This window comes from Cyclopterus lumpus, chromosome 2 (assembly GCF_009769545.1).
Source record: "Cyclopterus lumpus isolate fCycLum1 chromosome 2, fCycLum1.pri, whole genome shotgun sequence".
Taxonomy (NCBI): domain Eukaryota; kingdom Metazoa; phylum Chordata; class Actinopteri; order Perciformes; family Cyclopteridae; genus Cyclopterus; species Cyclopterus lumpus.
Genome location: NC_046967.1, coordinates 5703346 through 5724818, shown reverse-complemented (window position 1 = coordinate 5724818; position 21473 = coordinate 5703346). Strand labels below are relative to the sequence as shown.

General features: G+C 42.0%; 3 protein-coding genes and 2 non-coding genes across 6 annotated transcripts in view; 2 read left to right on the top strand and 3 right to left on the bottom strand.

Annotated features, from left to right (window-relative positions):
• Positions 1-2311: 2311 nt before the first annotated feature.
• nop58 (NOP58 ribonucleoprotein homolog (yeast)) lies at positions 2312-6842 on the bottom strand. The gene is made up of 15 exons (XM_034553171.1): positions 6699-6842; positions 6081-6157; positions 5932-5984; positions 5577-5701; positions 5352-5488; positions 5097-5161; positions 4823-4957; positions 4434-4579; positions 4099-4225; positions 3753-3916; positions 3523-3657; positions 3181-3242; positions 2945-3090; positions 2767-2861; positions 2312-2675 (listed from the first exon to the last, which is right to left on the bottom strand). Exons 1-15 carry the CDS (start codon positions 6741-6743, stop codon positions 2616-2618), a joined length of 1572 nt encoding a protein of 523 aa, XP_034409062.1. The 5' UTR covers positions 6744-6842; the 3' UTR covers positions 2312-2615.
• On the bottom strand, positions 3984-4067 carry LOC117746767. The gene has a single exon (XR_004611357.1). It is a non-coding gene; the product is annotated as a small nucleolar RNA SNORD11B (small nucleolar RNA).
• Positions 4312-4396, bottom strand: LOC117746760. Its single transcript, XR_004611352.1, has one exon. It is a non-coding gene; the product is annotated as a small nucleolar RNA SNORD11B (small nucleolar RNA).
• A 423-nt stretch (positions 6843-7265) lies between the features above and the next one.
• On the top strand, positions 7266-12365 carry nufip1 (nuclear FMR1 interacting protein 1). 2 transcript variants are annotated; one of them, XM_034555487.1, is made up of 10 exons: positions 7266-7749; positions 8137-8210; positions 8294-8398; positions 8496-8558; positions 8646-8722; positions 8874-8966; positions 9082-9257; positions 9433-9567; positions 10970-11211; positions 11324-12365. In XM_034555487.1, the coding sequence occupies exons 1-10, from the start codon at positions 7539-7541 to the stop codon at positions 11834-11836; spliced, it is 1689 nt and encodes a 562-aa protein (XP_034411378.1). In that variant the 5' UTR covers positions 7266-7538; the 3' UTR covers positions 11837-12365. The 2 variants fall into 2 exon arrangements, with proteins under 2 accessions (XP_034411378.1, XP_034411387.1); XM_034555496.1 differs by having other exon boundaries at positions 7296-7749; positions 8297-8398.
• A 143-nt stretch (positions 12366-12508) lies between these two features.
• The window catches only part of LOC117746427 (cilia- and flagella-associated protein 47-like), a 43034-nt gene continuing 34069 nt past the window's right edge, over positions 12509-21473 (top strand). Inside the window, exons 1-20 of the mRNA XM_034555550.1 lie at positions 12509-12779; positions 13383-13540; positions 13684-13799; positions 14802-14940; positions 15087-15171; positions 15688-15828; positions 16056-16216; positions 16565-16671; positions 16850-17079; positions 17173-17380; positions 17907-18132; positions 18385-18537; positions 18636-18834; positions 18949-19036; positions 19249-19465; positions 19558-19802; positions 19880-20010; positions 20913-21035; positions 21137-21268; positions 21377-21454. Coding sequence (XP_034411441.1) covers positions 12636-12779; positions 13383-13540; positions 13684-13799; positions 14802-14940; positions 15087-15171; positions 15688-15828; positions 16056-16216; positions 16565-16671; positions 16850-17079; positions 17173-17380; positions 17907-18132; positions 18385-18537; positions 18636-18834; positions 18949-19036; positions 19249-19465; positions 19558-19802; positions 19880-20010; positions 20913-21035; positions 21137-21268; positions 21377-21454 — 3081 coding nt within the window. The 5' untranslated portion in view covers positions 12509-12635. The remainder of the gene's footprint in view (positions 12780-13382; positions 13541-13683; positions 13800-14801; positions 14941-15086; positions 15172-15687; positions 15829-16055; positions 16217-16564; positions 16672-16849; positions 17080-17172; positions 17381-17906; positions 18133-18384; positions 18538-18635; positions 18835-18948; positions 19037-19248; positions 19466-19557; positions 19803-19879; positions 20011-20912; positions 21036-21136; positions 21269-21376; positions 21455-21473) is intronic.

Here is a 21473-nt window from a genome sequence, read left to right as displayed (position 1 = left end):
CTTATTAACTCTGCTTCCTCCCCGGAGTCGTTGTGACTTCACGTCTCATAAGGTCCATTGGACCTGGCGGTGTCTGATGCCTGGTGAGCCGGTCTCACGTTGGCCCTGCTGATGCGCCTCGCCCCCCCTCCTCTCTACCTCCTTCTGTTTCATGGATTGGAGTTCCATTCATACATTGTCATATTCATGTAATGTGTTTATGTAACTTTGTAATGCTGTTCATTCTGTACACATGACATTTATTGCATCTGTCCATCCGGGGAGAGGGATCCTCCTCTGTTGCTCTCCTGAAGGTTTCTTCTCTTTTTTCCTTGTGAAAGGTTATTTTTGGGGAGTTTTTCCTGATCCGATGTGAGGTCCTGGGACAGGGATGTCGTATGTGTACAGATTGTAAAGCCCTCTGAGGCTAATTTGTGATATTGGGCTATACAAAATAAACTGAATTGAATACATTAAGCATATAACTTAACAGAAATTAAGTTTCTAGGATTTTTTTTAATTGATCCTATTTTACCTGCAAATCGATAACAAATCATCAATTATTTCCAGGAAACCAAAGAAATGAGTATGGATCCCTAAAATATTAATTTGCATTGCATTGTTTCTGAGCTTAGCATGTTACTATTACTCACCTGGAGATATTGAATGGTTCTTAAAGCACTCGATGTTTCTGTCACCTCATTTAAGAGTAGACTTAAGAGTTTGCTCTTTGATAGAGCGTATATAATTGGGGCTGAATCTGGTTTGCCCTGGTCCAGCCCATAGATATGCTGCTATAGGCCTAGGCTGCTGTGGGACATCTTAGGATACACTGAGCTCCTCTCTCCTCTTCTCTCTCTTCATCTGTATGAATCCATGTCCCATTATCCATGGCATAATGGATTCTGCGAGGCACGACAAGTCTTTGTGCTCCCTCACAGGTTTCCATGGATCGTGGTTTCACCTGACCACACCACCTTGTTCTTGTATGTGGCATTGACATTGAGCATTTGGGAGTCTTTCCACAGAACCCTCTGTCAGACCATTACCTCATTACTTTTGAGTTTATGCAACCCGAGTGTATACCGTTAGTCAAAAGTCTCTACACCAGATGTCTAACTGACAGTGCTGTAGCTAAATTTAAAGAAGTGATTCCTGCCGCATTTGATTCAATATCACGTCTCAATGTGACGGAGGACTGCTGTGCTAACTTTAGTCCGTCTCAGATTGATCATCTTGTCAATTGTGCTACAGGCTCACTGAGAATGACGTTCTATTGCATCTGTCCATCCGGGGAGAGGGATCCTCCTCTGTTGCTCTCCTGAAGGTTTCTTCCCTTTTTTCCCTGTGAAAGGTTATTTTTGGGGAGTTTTTTCCTGATTCGATGTGAGGTCCTGGGACAGGGATGTCGTATGTGTACAGATTGTAAAGCCCTCTGAGGCAAATTTGTAATTTGTGATATTGGGCTATACAAAATAAACTGAATTGAATAGACTTGATAGCCCCTCTGAAGAAGACGGCAAGGCAATGGAAGTTTGCTCCCTGGTGCTTAGACCCTAAAGTAAACATCACGAAAGCTTGAAAGCATATGGAGTTCCACCCATTTGGAAGAATCACACTTAGTTTGGCGAGATAGGAGATCACATTACTCCTGTATTAGCTGCTCTGCACTGGCTCCCTGTAAAATCAAGAATCACATTTAAAATTATTCTCGCCTACAAAGCCTTGATTGGTGATGCACCATCATATCTTAAGGAGCTTGTAGTACCATATTGCCCGACTAGAGTTTACAGTACCATATTACTCCACTAGAGAGCTGCGCTCACTAAATGCGGGGCTACTCGTGGTTCCTAGAGTCTTCAAAAGTAGGATGGGAGCCAGAGCCTTCAGTTATCAAGCTCCTGTTTTATGGAACCAGCTTCCACTTTCAGTGGGCGCAGACACAGTCACCTCATTTAAGAGTAGACTTAAGACTTTCCTCTTTAATAGTGCTTATAGTTAGGGCTGTCTCAGGTGTGCCCTGGTCCATCCCCTAGATATGCTGCTATAGGCCATAGGCTGCTGGGAGATGTTTTAGGATACAGAGCACCCATCTCCTCCTCTCTTATGGATGAATTTACATCTTTCCATTGCACTTTACTGCTTCCTCCCGGAGTCTTTGTGACTTCACGTCTCACAGGGGCCATTGGTCCTGGCTCCTTGCCCTCCAAATTAATTATTTATAGCTGTAGCTTTCATTTTCCTTTTTTTTGTATATTGATACTTCTGCAGCGTATACATCTAAGAGTTTTTCACCAGGCAGCATTCAGTCTTAGACAATAAAAGGCTTTGCTACAATCGGGGGAATCTTGCTGAATTTAATACATGCGTCTGATGCAGATCAGTTTACAATTTAAAAAAAAACAACCATAGAACATTGCGAAAAAATATATTTACATTTTCACTCATTGAATAACTGGAAATCCAATGGTTTTAAACCACACCTTAGTCATCAAAGGAGATCTTAGGTTGATTTTGTTCTTTAATGTGTGATGTACAGAAACAGGCACTCAATACAGATGTGACCTTAGTGGATATAAATGTATGACACAAAACTAAAATGACTAAAACAGAAAATATATACACTCTCCACTATTTCACTCATCATCTTCTCCCCCCGTGATCTTTTTCTTCTTCTTTTTCTTCTTTTCTGTTGACTAGAGAGAGAGAGAGAGAACAGAAGTGAGCACAACGAATATTCAGAAACAAACAGTGGAAATCTCGTATGAATAGTCTGCAGATACCTACCTCTGTAACTGCGACTTCTTCCTCTTCCTCATCTTTGTCCTTCTTTTTCTTCTTCTTTTTCTTGGGAGTCTCCTCTGCTGCTTCTTCTTCTTTTTCTACAAAACATGAAGGGAAAAGAGATATTGATCACACTGTGGGCACTTCACCATAAGGTGTTATTTGTTTACATTCTACCCACCTTCTTTTACTGGTTGCTTTTTGGCCTTTTTGGATTTGACTATCGGTGTTTCGGGCTCTTCAGCCTCCTCTACCTCCTCGAACTTCCTCTTCTTTGAGGTGGAGGGAATAGTAGAATCGCCAGATGGATCGTAAACTCTCACTTCACTGTGGGGAAACGAGAGGGTATTCAACACCATTCAATATGTGGGAATATAATGTATAAACGTTGGAAAAGGGCCGTTAGGGAGTATTTACCTCTTGTGCTGGTATTTGTCTGCCATTGCCATTGCTTTGCCTGTTCCACTGATTCTTCGGATCTAAGAAAAATAAATGGACAGAAGATGAGAGAAAGCCCAGAGGAGATATCGGATACATGAACATTGAGCAAATTAACCAGAACGTAGGCCTGGACGACAATTTTCTTTCATCGGAGTCATAATGTGACGAAATCTTCAAATGTGTATTTTTTTTTTTAAGCAATGAATCATATGGAGTGTAACCATTTTGTTTTCAGGACAAAATGTTTTACTCTGACCGGCTTTGTACACAGACATTTGAGCAATAATTCGGGTCAAAATCTCTCGTAGTTGTACTTACTCCTTTCTCTTCCAGGTGGCGCAGCCTGATCTCCAGTTTGGCTCGGTTCTCCACTCCCATTTCGGCATTGGTGTCCTCTCCCAGGGCATCATAGCGAATAGCCAGAGCTGCTTTAGCTGCCAGCATTCTGGAGATCTGGACAGATAAAAAAATAACGGTCATGTTTATTGTCTAAGTCAGACTGACGATCATTACTTAGTCCATCCAGTCCCATTTCCTTCTGGACTTACCTTGCCCTTATTCTTGGCACTGGTTTGGCCCACGAGGGAGGCATGGTAGATGAGACCGTACTTGGGTGTGTCTTTGCGAGTCTTCAAGGCTCTGAACAGAGCCTTCTCTGCTCCAAGGATCTGTACCGTGGAGGCTGGATGCTTGGCCAGATTCAGAAGGGAACCTTGAATCAACAGGAAAGAGAAGTTAATGTGTTGCTCTCCCCGGTACCTGCTCATTGGGCTTTAAGACACAAGCTCAGATGAGGTAGTGACTTAAAAACATCAGTTTTTTTTCAGGAAAGCGACATCATGTCGTCATAATCACTGCTTGGTAGGTTTTTATGACATCTCCTCTGTGACTCACCCGCATGAGAGATGAGACGGGCTCCGACCAGCTCGCCCACCATCACGGTCAGGTTGGGGGCGATGGCCATCATTCGGTTCTTCAGGTAGTCGTACAGCTGAGTGCGGTACTCTGAGATGTCAATGACCTAGAGGAAAAAAAAGACGTTTTACAGCTTCCAGCAGGTTAATGGGTCAAAGCAGTCCTGTAGCCGAGTGTAGGAGCCATAATCTGTGACTGTTCAGAAGAGGTAGTGACTGAAAACCCACATGACTTGTTTCAGGGTAAAAACGACATGTCATCATCATCACAACTGTCACTTGACTCTCCGATGTTCAACGGTAACAAAGACTAACCTGATCACACAGGTGCCTGATGTTGCCAATGTCCTGCTCTGACACTTCTGTTCCCATGGAGATCTCTGCAGCCAGTTTGACCTCGGCCTCGACTTCCTCTGGGAGGATGTCTGACAGGTCGGAGCCAGCCACGTTCGTGCGGTCGCCTGGGAGACGCACAGAGACACGATTGGCTACTCAGGAATATACAGTCAATAGTGTTTGTTATGCTACAGCTAGGAACCATTGTGGGGGCAAACTACTGAATTTACACACGTTTAGTTTATTATACCACTGAACTAATAAACTAGTATCTATATACACCTCTTGATAGTCTCCTCATGCAATACTAAAATCACTGGCATACCCCTTTAAATAGTTATGTGCAAAAGCAAAATTATTATTTGTACCTATTTTGCGGACAGATTTGCAGTAGACCAAGTTGTCAGTGACTACCTTTCCCAGTTCGGGAAAGTGCCAGCCGTACCACTCTCTGCAGCGCATAATGTAGTTGTTGAGCTCCTTATCCAGGTCATCCAAAAGACCTGAAGAGACGATGACCAAAAAATTATCGAAGTCAAACACAAAATCGACAATCACTCACGCTTAAAGAAAATGATGTTAATGAAAAAGATAAATTAGTGAATATTGTATAGTGCTTTTGTTGGTTCATGAAAAACTTACAGATGGCCTGCACAATCATAGTGTCCACTTTGTCTGGACTGAACTTCAGCTTGTAGCGGGATAAACTGGAGAACACAGAAAAGAGGTGTTATTTAATACAACAAACTACTTTAGTATTTCTGTGCTTAGGGAGATTTCTGCCTCAGAGGTAGTGACGAATGCTGCTTGGAAAATCCACATGGGAGGTTTCAGACAGCAAGTGTAATCATAAGCAGAGCCTGCATTTATGCATTGGCCTGTCTGTGCGCCACGTACCTGTGAGCTAATCCGAGAGACATGGCGCTGATCTCCTTTGGGGGAAGGCCGGTAATGAGACTCTCCATCTGACTCCTGATGCACCTCATCAGCTCGGCCACGGCAGAGTTGTGGACACAACTCAGGTCCAGCTTTTCCTGAAAACCAGAGCCGTTTAGGAGCCATAACTTTTGCAACGCGTAGCCACTGAACATTACCGACGTGCATAGACGCCAAGTCACTTACTTTGATGACCCCGCCGAGTTTTGCGTCGCTGATGGCCAGCTGTTCATGCGCTTCCTTGGCCACAACCTTCTTTAGCACTTTCTTCAAACTCTTGCCAATTTTACCCTCGGTAAGGGCAGTGGCAGCTAAGTGACAGAGGTTGGGAACATTGCATTAAAAACACTGACATAAACCACAAAATAGTCACGTCGAATAGGCCCATGGCGGAATTGTAGTTAACATCTAATCCTGTTTGAAATGTTTAATTTGCGTCCTCTAAACTAACTGCTGACATTAAATTATATGGTCACACAATTCAGTGGAATATCTCATGCTTTAAATCAGACACAGAAACCACAAAGACATATGTAGTTACCTGCCAAGGCCTCTGTGGTGTCCTGAAACTTCTCAAAGTGCTTCAGCTTTACACTAGCGGGGTAAAACAAAACAGTTAAAACATGTTTCACATGAGCTACACAGTATCACATGACAACTGGGGGATTTCATTGCACCTTCTCCACTTACATTTTGTTCGCCTTTTCAGGAGTTTCAAACTCCTTATACAGGCTGTCGACCTGTTGCAGCTTGGATTCATCAAGGACCTGAAATATAACGGAAGCTTAGTTGTTATGAATGTACAAAAAATAAAAAATAAAGGACCTGGGCAGCAGTGAGAAAGGACCTGGGTAAACACGGATGACCAACACTAGACTTTATATTATTATATTGTTACATTCTTCTCAAAAGGTGGTATCGATCATATAATAGCACGAGTTTTACTAAAGTTGCAAGATGGATGTGCCCGTTGTGCTTTGGGAAGTAGACAGTCCCGGGACTTGGGAAAGTTTAACTCGGCCTCAACATGCACACGTGGTTACAGGGCCTTCACACTGCCATGTTGCGTTAGCTCAAACGTTCGCAAAGAGACATGTCACGTTACATTCGAAACGTTTTAAATTAAACCGTTCACGGGTCTAAAAACACAAATAAAAAACATTAATATTAAATTACACTCGCCACCGTTACATAGCGAAGCAACGTGCTCGCGGGGCAGCTAGCCACGTGGCTAACCTAAGCTAACTCATAATGAGCACAAAATGCATTATTCTTTTTGTGAATGGAAACAAGTAGACAAATACATACCTTGAATATCGCATATCCAGCGGCGGTCTCGAATAACACGAGCATTTTTAGCAGAATGTGCGCCCTCTAAGTTGAGAGCCTTCTGTCTTCTCAGAGTGACCACGCTGCTGCTCTCTCACTCTGTGTGAGACACACGCGGCGAAAGCCAGTACCAGGAAACCACTGGGTTGCCAGATCCGCTCCCTCAATATCACCCGATATCATGAATGGTTTGCGATGTTATGTTTGATTTAAAAAAATAAAAAAATTAACCTCTATGGAACATTGATTTTCATGAATAGGACATATCAACGTACTGCGTTATTAATAATTATGTGTTTCATTGAATAGTTAACGCAAAAGTAAAACAAAAATAAACTGTGAGTTGGCTATTGGAAAACCAAGTACCACCTAATTTAAGTCATTAACTGGAAGTATTTTAGTTTTTCCCAACATATCGGGTTGCTTTATGTACAATTATGTACAATAATTCTAAATAAATTCCAGTTTTTTCCCCCACAACCTGGCAAGCCATGAAGATGACGTTCGAGTCAAATCTCGCGAGAAATGTTTGCATGAGGAAATAATACTTTTAGTAAAACCTAAAACTGAAATATCGTTGCAGTGGAGCATGGCATGTTCAGCTTCAACACAACTTCCATAGCTACTGGGTGACATTCATATATATATATATATTGTTGCGTTCATATGTTTGATGCACTTCCTGCTCTCGCGGAAGTGACGAACGTATGCGTAAACTCGAGCAAAAACATGCACATGTGAGAGCTGCGTGGCGAGTAACCAACATTTACTTCAAATACACTTCACTGTCGACGTGAAGAAAGAACTAGGGCGCGAAGTATGAATGAGCAGGGACACTATCCTCCACCAGACTTCGGCTGTCCGCCTCCAAATACCATCCAACATTTTCAGCAGAAGCCGCACGCGAGCAGCTTCCACCCCGGCATGTGGAGCTGGGGCGAGACGTCCTCCGAGCCCCCCAGGGACTACAGCGGCCAGGCGGGATGGCACCACGGGACAACGGCAGAGTTTGGACAGAAACGTCCACACGGTGAGTAGTCTATGAATATAGATCAAATCCGAAAAGGAAGGTAATGATTAAGTCTTGGTGTCAGCAAAACCATACTGTGGTGTGATTGATGTCTCTGTTAGTCATACGACTGCACGTGTTGTGGAAGTAATCTAACTGAGGAATTATGACCATAATAGTAATGTTTTTTAATTTTTTTTTTAGACAAGCCAATCTTTTAAAACACTGTTAGGAAAGTATTAACGCGATTTTGTGTTAAAAAACCTACAATCAGGGCTGTTTCTCAGACAAAGTGCCCTCAGAGCCACAGAGACCAGGACTAATAAAATATTATTAAGAATGAAGGGATGATGCGTTTTTGTTTGTGCTATGTCGTCTTGCCTCTAACTTCTTCAGTTCTGTCTCCAGGTCAAAACTTTGGTCGCGAATGGCACAGAGGTGGGAGACAGAGTTATGGAGCCCCCAACAATCAAGGGAAAAAGGTACCTATCCCCTTTCATCATTGTTTATCAAACAACAGCAGTACCTTTACAGCCACAGCTGATCTTCTGTCTGTAATCTACAGCAGAAAAACAAGAAGGAACCCGAGTACTCCCATTTTTGCGACACGTGTGACCGCGGCTTCAAACACCAGGAGAAGTACGAAGAGCATGTTTCTCAACACGTCACGGTCAGTCAATATTTAAAAAAAAATCTATAATAGAAGTACAGATGGCTTATTTTCATTTATGGAAGTAATCATTTCTATTGTCAAATCTCTTTTGTAGTGTTCTGTGCCAGACTGCAGCTTCATGGCTCATGAAAAGCTAGTCACCATCCACTGGAAAAACGTAAGTAAAACAATTCACTGTGTTTCTGAAACGTCTCAGTATTTTACTTTTTTGTTAATATCAGTCTTTTTATTGTCCTGACTGCAGAACCATGCACCGGGCGCTAAAAGGATCAAGCTGGACACACTGGACGAGATTACGAAATGGAGAGAGGCGAGGCGCAAGTCAGTATTCTTAATTCTATTACCGTTCTAATTTATCTTTGAACTATTAATTGCATTCTCTCATGAGATGATCCAGATTTTCTACATTGTGTTTATACATAGATGTCTATTCTGATCAGCAAAACGTAATAATACATATTTGACCTTCCAGAAACTATCCAACACTTCAGAATATGGACAAGAAGAAAAAAGTGATGGAGGTGCGGGAGGAGACAGGAGCCGTTCTGGAGACGGCTCAGTTTGGGTAAATCTACAAATGCATCTTTCTTTCTTTCTTTATTTTATTGCTAACAAACAAGAGTATGTCTGACTCACTCAGAGTTTATTTTCGCTCTAAACTTTGAATATTTTACTTGAAGGCGGATGAGAGGCAGAGGGCGGGGTCGAGGTCGTGGCCGTGGCAACAGAGGGTCCCATGGGCGTCACCCTCAGGACCCTCACCCATCGGACAGCAGTGCCACAGAGAGACCTCCGCCCCACACCCAGCCGTGCAGGGACTGGGACCCACTGGGAGCGCTGGCCAGCAGCGATCATGGTGAGTGACTCATTGGACGTGTATGTTGCTCCAGTATTCAAACAAGACTGTAAACAGTCCCCTAACATATGTCTGCACGCCTTTATTTTCAAGTCTTGGTTGGTTTGATACTGTCTACACAGTAGAAGAAGGCACAACTGTAATGGTAATTGATGTGTTTCTCATTTGCGTCAAGATTCCGATCGAGAGGAGCTGGCCCCTGAGTCCATGCCGGGTTTCCTGGTTGTGGCTCCTAAACAGATGAGCTCAGCTCTAGGCTCCCTGGTGGCCAACTACGGCTCCATGAGTGAAAGTGATGAGGAACCAGAAGGTGAGTTTGCCACCGTCCTCAAGCTGCTGTGGAAGAGACTATTACTTATCAATATTTCGGTCATCCAAAAGAGCCGAAGAGACAATGACAAAACATACTCTGAGTCAATATTCAGATACACAACAGACATTTGTCATCACTAAAGCTGATTGTGATGCTAATTCTGTTATTCCATTAACCAAATAATCTATTAAGTATACCCTATACCCCCCTGGTTAACACTGTTAACTCAGCTTTGTTTTAGGCTCTTAGCTGTTGTCATGTTGAGAGCAGGATGGAGGCTATTCCTCAATTGTAGATTTTCTTTGAATTTCGCATAAGACTACTTTTAAAAAATCTCTTTACCTGTCTCCTATAGAACAGCGGTCCCCAACTTTTTTCCCGCCCCGGGGCGGTTTGGTATAAGACAATATTTTCACGAACCGGCCTTCAAGGCGAAATAATATGATAAGACCGGCATAAAAACAAATATAAAGTACATAAAAAATACAACCCACCGTTACGCTGAATTATCGACATATTATGCAGAGCGGGCGCGTAAGAATCACCTGTAGTGATAAATCCGTATTTTAAGTCACAAGTATATGTGACATTCACTTTTTGTACAGCAACATAATCTTCACAAATAAAGACCACTTTTATGATTATTTTAGTAAAGTAAAGAGCTACTGTTAGGGTATAAACACACTCCACCATGGCCACATGACTTCAAGGCTACACATACAATCTTCTAAAATCACGATTGGTGTATTTACTATTACTTTTTACTATTTTATGTCATAGAACAGAACGTTGCGTGTGTTGACAACATACCTTATTTCAGGCCTGTAACCAAAAACCCATTAAAGAAATCTGTGTGCAAAGCTTTTAGGACTCATTCCTGCAGAACTCTATGCTGTCCGAATGAAGCACTTGAAAACCATCACCATATTTGAGGAAGTTGATGCACTTAAATAAAAGCATCTGTTAAATAAATATAATGTAATGTAATTATACCTTTTACTATAGCACAGGAATGTGTCAGTAAGAATAGGTATACAGCACTTTTCAATCATAGTAAGTGGAGAGGTGACTTTGTTTCAGGTTTTTAATTAAATCACAGCATTCCTTCATGTGTTTGGAAAATCTTATAAAGTATGGAGAAGACAATGCAATGACTTCCAAGTCTGGAAACGTTTGTAAATGTGGAAATTAAACTTATTAGACCTCTATATAAATTGCAGTGATAAATGTTTGTCATAACTATTCATCTGAACCCCAGATAATGAAAAAAGTAATTTAATTCAACCCCCAAAAAGACTATATTATAGCTATGTTGTTTTCATTCTGTTTCATTAAAAATAAAGATTGGGATTAAAACATGTAACAGGGAAAAAAATCTATCATGCTACTTTTGTTTCAGCCACCCCTATCCATAGAGCCAAAGACCTTGTGCAAGAAAACCAGGCTTTTCTAAACACAATACTACAAAAGTCTCAGAACAGAGGACCCTCGGGGGGCCCGGAAACCTCTTCACAGGTTACAGAGGCCCTTCATACTCCTAACGACAGAAGAGGAAGAGGACGAGGAGGCAGAGGGAGAAGGGGCGGTAGAGGAGGATACCAAGATACACTGCAGACGACACGTCCCACTCTACTCGAGATGGTATTATTATACAAGCATATTTGACAGGATTTTAAATTTAGTTAATAAAATGGTATTTATTAAATGTAGATCTAGATAATGCAGCATCTCTATTTTCTTTCACTCTGTTTAGTTACTGGCCCCAGATATCCGCCACGAGAGGAATGTCCTCCTACAGTGTGTGCGCTACGTTGTCCGAAACAACTTCTTTGGCCTGGAGAGCAGACCTGAGGACCAGAGGGGGGTAAAGGATAAAGTCCCACCAGCGATCTCAGCCGGAGAGCGAGCAGGGAGGCCGGAAAGGTCGTCGGATAAAGCCACGTCTTGGTTTCCCTCTCTGGTTGGTGCACAGAGAAGTTCAGCAGAAGTTATTTATTTGGAGGAGTTAGAAACAGGTAATGCTGTTCTCGTTGACCAGTATTTGCATACGCGCTCAGAACCTTCTCAGGTTCCTCCTGCAGACTCAGCAGCAAGCGCGGAGCCGGTTACAGGACATTTCATCCAAAATGCTGAAGAGACCACTGTGAAAGACGGGCTCTGTTTGACGGGCACAGACGAAATCAGATCTACCTCTTATACTTACGATGATGAAGTATGGGAGAGTCCCGATTCTGTTATGTCCGAGCAAATTACTGAACTGGATTGATTATTTTGTTCTGAAGCATGAAAGTGAAACCGAAACCTGTCTTTCGAAGGGTGATGTTAATACTTTAAGAAAAGTTATTTTTCAAGGACTATTATTTTTGATGTGATGTTAGTTTGACTAACTATATCCAGTTGTATTTTTGGTAACATGGTAATGAATAAATATTTTTTTGTTCTTATAAATTAAATCGCAAACTATTCTAGTCGTACAAATATTTGTTTACTTATATTTTAAGCTTCATTTCTGGATCTGTTTATGATTTACAACGTGTATTTTTTTTTTGGTTCGAAAACGAAAGGAAACCCGTGTTATGCTCTTTTATTATATCATATTTGCAGTAACCAAAATCACAACGTAAACATTTGTTGAGTAAAGGCCAGAAGATGAGATTTTAGACTGCGTTAACGTCACACCAATGATACAAACTGTGAAATAAATTATTTTTAGGAAACTCATCAGCTTTTTGAATAATGATACCATGTATTGACACTCGTGGTGTAAAGAACAATAAAGTCCTCCTTAATAAGCACGAAGCTTTGGTTCTATAACGGGTCACATTGTCAAAAGGTGCACCGGCCACACGGAATGTCCAAGGTTCTAAAACGAGCGCCGCTCCGTCGCCTAGAAACCACCTGAGCTTTTCCCGTCTAAGGTTTGGGTAGCAACAGTAAAGTTGACTGTCGGTATGCGAGTCAGGAAGCAGGTAACGACAACATTGGACGACGATAACTTGTTACCTTAATGAGAAGAACGATATATGCGGTAGCGTCTAAATCGGTAGCAATTAGAAAGTCCTATCATGGCCGGAAGTTGTGTTCGAGTTGAGCCTCCGGTTATCGAGTTCAACGACGCGACTGTCGGGCAGGTCTACAGGAAGATGGTCACGGTAACAAACGTTGGGAAACTGTCGAAGAAAATACAGATGGTCAAGCCAGCGTTAAAGGTAAAGGGACTTCTGAGGTGTTTTTTTGTATCAACTAACAAAGCTATATGACATTTTAAGAATACCTATGACGCAATGTAAGCTAAATAGGATTTGGCATTAACGCTAGCTTAATGCTTGATAACGCCTCGTGCGAGAAATTAAGCTAATGTTAGCTAGTTAGCATTAACTCACTGAGCTAACTAACTAACTTTAATTACTCTAAAAATGGACCTTGTTGGTTCGATATGAGACGACCACATCCAATAATGTCAACCAATCTAATTATCTATCATTAATCATGGATTATTTTATTATCCGGGAATGTTCTAATTGTAACATTGTGTAAAACATCTTTGGCAAATATGTGTTTTAATATTTGTTTTACCAGCAAAGTACTCCTTTTTTTCTCATTTTTATGAGTTTCTAAAGATGTCCCATAATTAACTCTCACTTCCTTATCCAACTATACAGTATTATCACTTAGATTGTAAATTAAGATGCACATGTATAATATCTCTAAATGTGTCTCTTTATGTTTTGCTATTTTAATCTAAATGTACTGTTTTTTCTAAACATTTGATTGGTGCCTTTTCTTTTCTTCTACTGCTTTTGCCGTGCAAGTTGTTCAAGTTCACAGCATCCAGCACAGCCACAGTGGTGGCTTCTGGTCTCTCTGTAAGCGGTTTGCTTGAGTTTACTCCAGAGGAAGAGCAGGAGGTCAGAGATTGCCTTCTGATTCACGTAGATAATGCAGAGACCATCAACATCCCTCTGCTGGGGTGAGCAGGCTACACATAAGTTATAAGCACATGATATATATTCAATATATTAAGTACCAGACAAACTGCCTATGGCATTCATTGATGTCCGCATTCATCTCCACAACACTCTGACGTATATTATATTATAAATGTTCCTCTAGGTTCCCCAGGGCTTGTTCCTTCCTAATGGGCTCAGTACTAGACTTTGGGTGCATTGCAGCAAGCAGTCAGGTGATCAGCAAACATCACCATGTAACCAATCAGGGATCAGCACCAGGTAAATTGAGCCGGTCTCTCTTGGCTTGGAGATACTGAATCCTCAGTTGCTCACGTGGTGATGACATATTCATCTTCTCAAACAAAGACTCATGACTCATCAAATTCAAGTAGTATCTACTCCTCTGAATGACGCCTATCACCAGAAAACTTTTTAAATGCCTGACACCGCAGCTACTACTACTTAATTTATGGATATTAAAGTGGTTAAAATCTTTCAAATCAAGCAATTGGATAGAAAGTTGTGGGACACCAAAATGAGAAAACTTCCAAACGCTCAGATAATACACAATGTATTAGAGTTTATAACGCAAACATATGCCCAAATAAGTTTTTTTTTTTTTTTCTCTGTAGACGGTGGAACAATAATTAAAATACAGTTTGCGTTTTGAATTAGAACAAGTTCTATATCAGTCAGAGGCTCTTACAGCAGATTCAAGAAAACAAGAAACAAAAAAAGACTATACGTATGCTCTGATTGAAGCTACTGAACTGAGACTGCGACCTCCCCCTTTCCTCATTTAATACACTAATATTCAACATTATAAGAATCTGATTGAAATGCAATATATATATATATATATATATATATATATATATATATATATATATATATATATATATACACACATACTTATGTTCCCTTATGAAGACATCATGGTGGACTGCATAATAAATAAATAATGGAACCCTTTTTCACTACATTACATTCTACTCAAAAGGGTAAAATGGAAATTATTCTGGCACAGGTTAATCCTCCAGATTATATGACTGTTACAAACTCATGTTTTGTTTATGTAAACTGGTATTTAAATGATCTTAAATGCTGTGAGTTTTTTTTAATACCATGCCAGTGATAATATATGTGTAAGTATGTGTGCTTTGTTAACCCATGAACTGTCTCAAGTGTAGGTACCTGTCCTCTATTTCGTCATTTATTAAGACTGCGGACTAAATTCACTATTTGTTAAAGCTCATGTATTAATGTGTGTGTGCATTTAAGGCGCGTTTCAGGTGCAGTACAATGGAGACTCCTCAGTTACGATCTCACCCTGCAGTGGAGTCGTAGCAGCTGGTGCCACCCAATGCCTGAAAGTGGAACTGCGGACAGACAGACCCAGGCAGATTGATGAGAAGGCACTGTAAGAAAGACTTTACAACAATAGTCCAAGATAACTGTGAACACAGATGTCATTTATGGAAGGGATTGGACACTTAATGCTCAGTCACATATTTTAGTATTTTAGATTTTTACAAAAGTATACATTTTTTTGTTGCTTTGTCCCAGGTTAAAACTCCAGAATCACTCTGCTGTAGTTCTCAGTATAAAGGCGGAGGTGGTGGACCAGTGTCTTGAGGTTTTTGACCTGCAGGTAATTCAGTGGTCCAAGTGGAATTCATATATTACTTAAGTTTGGACTGTATAATATGGTATTTAGAAATCCAGACTGTGTGATTATCAATGCCATCATAAATACAGACGCTCCACTTTCTATGATGCTGTATTGTTGGCGCGTGCTGTGCATCTGGTACATCTGGTACACATCTGGTGTACTAGAATACTTCAGTATTCTAGTGCACCAGAGCTAATCTGTCTCTATGGTCTGACTTGCAGCTGAGCTAGGAAATATGGCAACTGAGTGTTTTAAGTTTAGTCTTCTTCAAACTACAAAATGAACATGATTTTGTTTGCCAGTCTGCTTCCACCACCCGTATACCATTCTTCATGGTTGGGTTGTGTGCAGTGTAACACGGGAGGTAACTAAGTGAGTTAACGTTGCAGATGTGAATGTAGCATTGTATGTACAGGTTAGTCTATTTGTCGGTGAATAAATGCTAAAACGCCGTGGCTTGATTGCCCCCCATAACAAAACTCTGCTATTTCACAGGGGGCTCCACTGTCCTGTCTGTGGTTTGGACCTGTATACTTCGGGACATCCCATGTGGAGAATGTGGTTCTGAGAAACAATGCTCCCCAGGCATGCGAATGGGTTGGCTTTCTCCAGTATACTGCTGCTGGGACCGAGGCGGTGAGTGATGCCCTCAGGGAAAGTAGCTGTAGCTGCATCGTTGTGGGGTTCAATCAAGGAAATGTTTAGTTCAGATACAGACAGGTTGATAGAGAGCCAAAACATAGCTGTTAAAGGTATTAGTTTGGAAAGAAAGCTAGGTTGGTAGTTTGGTTGGAAAACAGGTTGGAGGCCAGTTGTAATGATATGAGAATATAACAAAGGCTTGGACTGTGATCGCTGTGTAGGGTGTAGATCTTCAGAAGAGCACAGACTGTGCCCTGCTGGAGGGAATGGAGAGGTGCAGCCCAGTCAACCATGATGTCTTGGTGTGCATCCCCAAACAGGGTAAACTGGGACCGTATGACAAAACCACTGTGGCAGTCTGCTTTAGCCCCATGAGCAAGAGGTAAATTGTGCCTGAAACCCCCAAAATATATGTTTGGGAATTTAATGCAGAAGAGTGTGACATACCCAATGACCATAACATGTTACTGCTACTTAGAAATGTAAATGTACTAATGTTTTATAACATAGCTATACAGTAAAATTGTCAAAAGAAGAGAGTGGGTAAGTAGCGAATGTAAAATGACTTTTGATGAATGGAAGAGAAAATGTAAATACTCCCCGTTGGGGAATTGAATCCCGGTCTCCAGTGACAGGCGGGGATACTCACCACTATACTAACAAGGAGCAGATGTACACAGGGTGCGTGGCTCCACTGTAACATCACCACGTTGTACCATGTATTTTTCAGCACAAGTGACGAGAGGAAGCGTGACCACTCAACTAGACGGCAGGACTACTGTCTTTATCTGCTGTTTGAGTCGGTGGGAAGCAGATATGGCTTCACTCAGCCTAATGGTACTCAAGACAAACACACACTCATGTCGCATTGCATATTATAGTCCAATACAACCCATCACAAAGTGCTCAGAATACTGTTTTCAGCCAGACAGTCAGGTCAAGTAACTTAATTAATTGATGAATTACCTGATGATTAAAGTACAATATGTGACTGATGTTTTTTTTTCCTCTTTAGGTAACATCAGTGTGGAGCTGGCAGTGACAGGCTCTGGACTGCCTGTGTCTCTGGTGCCTAGTCCCTCTCGGAAATTCGATTTCCTCACCTGTGTGACAGGCCAACGCGTAGACCTGTTGTGCGTGCTGCAGAACCTCTGCCCTCAACTTCCTGTCAATTTCTGCTTCTGCAAAGTAGCACATTTCACCACCAAGCCCTCCGCTGGCACAATTGCCCCTGGGCAAAGCCAGGTAAGGATGGCGATTGATTCAGTTATATATTGATAAATCTAAGCGAAGGAGCAAATGTGGGAACTTTGTTCTTTTCTCTGTTGCATTCCTCAGGATGTAGTTTTGTCGTTCACTGCGCGGCAGCAAGGGAGCTTCCAGGTGTGTCAGAAGCTAGATGTCCTGGGTCATGCTGTTCAGAGGGGTTGCAACCCCACTGAAGATGTTACTCGACTGGAGCTTCGCCGCTTCGACACCATCACTCTTAACCTGTCTGCTGTGTGCCGCAGTGAGACCATACACTCCATGGCTAAACTGAACCCTGGTGAATATTGAAGGATAAATCCCACAAAAAGACCCAAACCAACAATGGGTCTCTCTCAATACTTTTCTCAGACATTTCCTAAAACAGCCGACCACTAGTTTTTAGCTCAAACAGGAGGAAATTGTGAATGTGTAAGGAACTGTTTTCAGCTGTGGATTAATCTACATTTACATGCATCTACATGCTCTAATGAATATTTGTGGCAGCAGGATGGTGTGTGTGAGCCGATCCAAATATACTACAGTGTGTGTGTGTGTGTGTGTGTGTATTCATAATGAAAGAACAGTGTGGCTCACTGGTGTGTTTTTAATAGTTTTGGGACAACAATGGAGTTTTATGGAAGAAGATATATCAAACTTTGGTTACACACACTGTGTGTGTGTGTGTGTGTGTGTCTATATACATTAATTGTTTTTTGTCTTCTCATGGGATTTGGTGACAATGAGAAAAATATGTCTATATGAAAAGCATCATCAAACTTTAGATGATCTTGACACCCGTCCTTCTCTAATTGCCTGCATTACAGGCATCACTCCAGCAGTGACCAACACAACCAGATCCATGCCTCACGTTCGGTCCACTGATTTGTCTCGCTGCCGCGTGATGGCACCCGTTGCCGTCCTCGGCGCCAACCAAACACGGCTTCATGAACATCGCAGGCAGAAGAGTCCGAAGACGGAGGGCGAGGAGTTCTTGGCTTTTCCTAATGACCGCGCCACGAGCATCAGGCCTGCCTCACACAGACAGTATAGGTAGAGGTTAAAGAAGCACACTTGCTCTATATCGTTCACCAACATGGGTTTGAAACAATCAAAAGAAAGCAACATTAACATTTTCCCAAAAGTTTTGTTACTAGATTTTAAATGCAGTAAATGCTACAATAAATGTTTCTTTTATTGTTGTTAAAATGACCCCAGTTTAAAGAAATTTAAATTTTATTGTTGTTAAAATGATCCCAGTTTAAAGATTCCACACTGAAGGATTCCTTCCTTAATCTTGTTCAGGACCATCTTCACGGGTGTACGCCGCTATTGCTACGTGGACACCAGCTATGCTTTCACTGAGGAAGAGGAGGAGCAGAGGCAGAGGCACCGACAGATTTATGCGGATTTTATCGAACAGCTCAGAAGAACTCGCCTGCAGAAGACCAATGAGAGGTAGGCTCTCTAGTGAATTCTAAAGGCCCATCTCAAGCTTTTCTTTCATATAGTTGGACAGTGAATGGTGCCGTTGGATCTTTGTTGTTGCATGTTAGACAGCAGGACGACGTTGAGGACGACGTGGATATCGGGATGGTTCCTTTTCATGGGCTCGTTCCACCTATGCTCAACATTAGTGACCTGGAGAGCAGTAAGATCTCAGAGACCAATCCGAATTACAGATCTACTTCTCCAGCAGCCAAATGTTGCTGCCCCAAAGACATGACGTCCATCAACCGGCAGGTTAACAGTCAGGTTAGATCAAATGTGGTCAAGAGGTTAACTATTTAACACTGAAGGAATTTAAATGCAAAATTCAGGGGAAAGTTTTTTTTTTTTAGCCGTCTCAATCTCTTGCATTCTCTGCAGGTAATGAGTGCAGTTCCCTGCACCAGCCAGGAGGCGGCAGACTGCAAGAGGACTCTGACAGCTCATGAGCTCTACCAAGTTGTCATAGGTTAGAGATTCAATTCAGAAGGGGACAGTCATGGCTTCTATTCTAATCACAGTGTGTGTACAATCTGTATATTAAGTAGTAGTGTGTGTTATGTGTTATTCTTGATAGGCAACATATCAAATCATTTACAAGTTATTAATGAATACCAAAGGGAAGAGAAATGTTTTTTAATGTTGAAAAAGGTCAAGAAAATGTCACTATTTCCTCATCAGCTCCATTGTCGGTGGATTTTGGCGAGGTGTGTGTGCATTCAGTGTGTGTTCAGAAGCTGGAGCTGGTCAATCATCTGTCAGTGTTCGTCTGGGTGCAGCTGGAGGTAGAGTGCCCTGAGCTACAGGGCTCCTCACCGCTCTCCCACGTTCTGCCACCCCACTCCTTCAACACCCTGCCGCTGACATTTCAGAGCAGCAAGCTGGGTCACTTCTACAGGTTGGTGGAGGAAGCAGCGCGCACACACTTTCATTCCATGTGACTCAATTATTGTAGTTATAGTGCAATTCAAACACACTTCTTTCCCCCAGACTGCTATCCTTCTCTGTGAACCAGCGACACCCTGGTCAGATTCTGATCCAGGCCCAGGTCGTCCCCTTGGCCCTGGAGCTGTCCACCGACCTGCTGGTGCTGCGCCCCAACCACATGTGGCTTGCCCAATCAGGATACAGGAGCTTTGTTACCCTTCGGAACCAGCGTAATCACACCGCAGAATTTACATGGAGGCCATTAGTCACAGAGAGCGGCATCCTTTTCTCCATTCGACCAGCTACAGGTGCTCAGACTGCAGCTTGATTTGAGTGTTTATTTGAATTGGGGCTAATACATCAAATGTACACCCTCCCGCACCAGGTTCCGTGGAGCCATACAGGGAATTGGACTGCGAGATAGTGTGGCATCCCTCCTTCACCTCCCCTTCTGAAGGAGACTTTGACCTCTGTGTCCACAACGGCAACACACAACGCCTGCACTGTGTTGCTAAGGTCTGGCCTTAAAATAGGAAAGATTACTTTGTATTAACAACTTTTTGATTTGACCAGTTAAGTATGAAGGGGTGGGGTATGTGGGATCTGGGTCAAAACAACACTGCATGCCCACTATGTTTTCAGCAACTATTACGCTTTGTCTCTATTCCAAATCTAGACAAGCCAAGTGATTTCAGGTTAAGGTTTGGTGAATCTTGAAAATGCTGACTCACATTTTCATAAAGTTTGACAAATAAATACATACATTCTGTTTAAGTAAGTGTCAGATAGTAAAAAGTATGTTTGTAATTTATTGATGTAATCGTTTGTTCAGCTCAGTGTTTATTGATGAGATGTATTTTCCATAACAAAGATGTCATGGATGACGCCAAGAGAGACAAAGGAGGAAGGCATGGAAAGATGGAGAGATATCATGTACAATATTCCATGTTAAATTACATTTGTTCAAGAGCACAAACTTTTTTATCTTTAGCTCAATGTACACCAGATTGATGCATTTTACTTACAACTCTCTGGGATGAGTTAAGCATCATAAGTGATGTGATGTCACCTTGAGATGGCTCAAGACAGCTGTTATTTGGGTTGATTGCCAAAATCTTTCAACAATTTAAAACTTCAATGATGAATGAAATTAAATAAATTATCTTTTTGTTCCTTCTTTTTTAATCAACGTTCAATAATCATAGCCCAAATCAACGTTCAATAATCATAGCCCAAATCCATCCAAGAGGCAGATATCGACTTCTCCTCTGTGCTTCAGTAGACCAGAACTCTGGCCCTGGAAGTCACTGACTGGGGTAGAATTAGACAAGGCAGGTTAAGGGAGAGTGGCTGAACTACACATGTCAATTACAACTGCAGAAACGATGCATTTTCCATTTCTCTCTCTGTCCTCTCAGGTTGGCTCCACCAGCGTCCAGCTGGCAGAGAAAAAGGTCACGTTTGGATCAGTGCCTCTCAACATGCCCTCTGTCAGAACTGCAGTCTTACACAACACTGGAAAGAACCACGCCTACTTTCAGGTGCCTTCACATAAACAATACTGTTTTTTGCACAGATACTTAGCAAAGAAGACAACAAATAACCAGTCCTTCTCTCTTTCTGTTTTGTGTTGATGTTGCAGGTTCTAGATGTGTATCCTCTGCCAGGCTTGGTGGTGAGTCCACCTGAGGGTGTGGTGCCGACTGGGGGTCAGGCCACTCTCAAGCTCCACTTCAGCCCCGACTGTGTCATCAAGTTTGACACCAGAGTTGAGGTGGGTGAGAGGTAGAAAGACGGAGGGAGAGGAGAGAGGCCTCGTCATTTTCTTGTTACGACTGTGTGTGTGCGTGTGTATTACTTTGTGTGTGTGTGTGTGACACAGATAGCTCTAAGGACCATGAAATCCATGGAGCTCAGAGTGGGCGGATCAGTGGAGTCTCCAAATATAGACATCAGTGTGGTGAGTTTGTGTGTGTTTT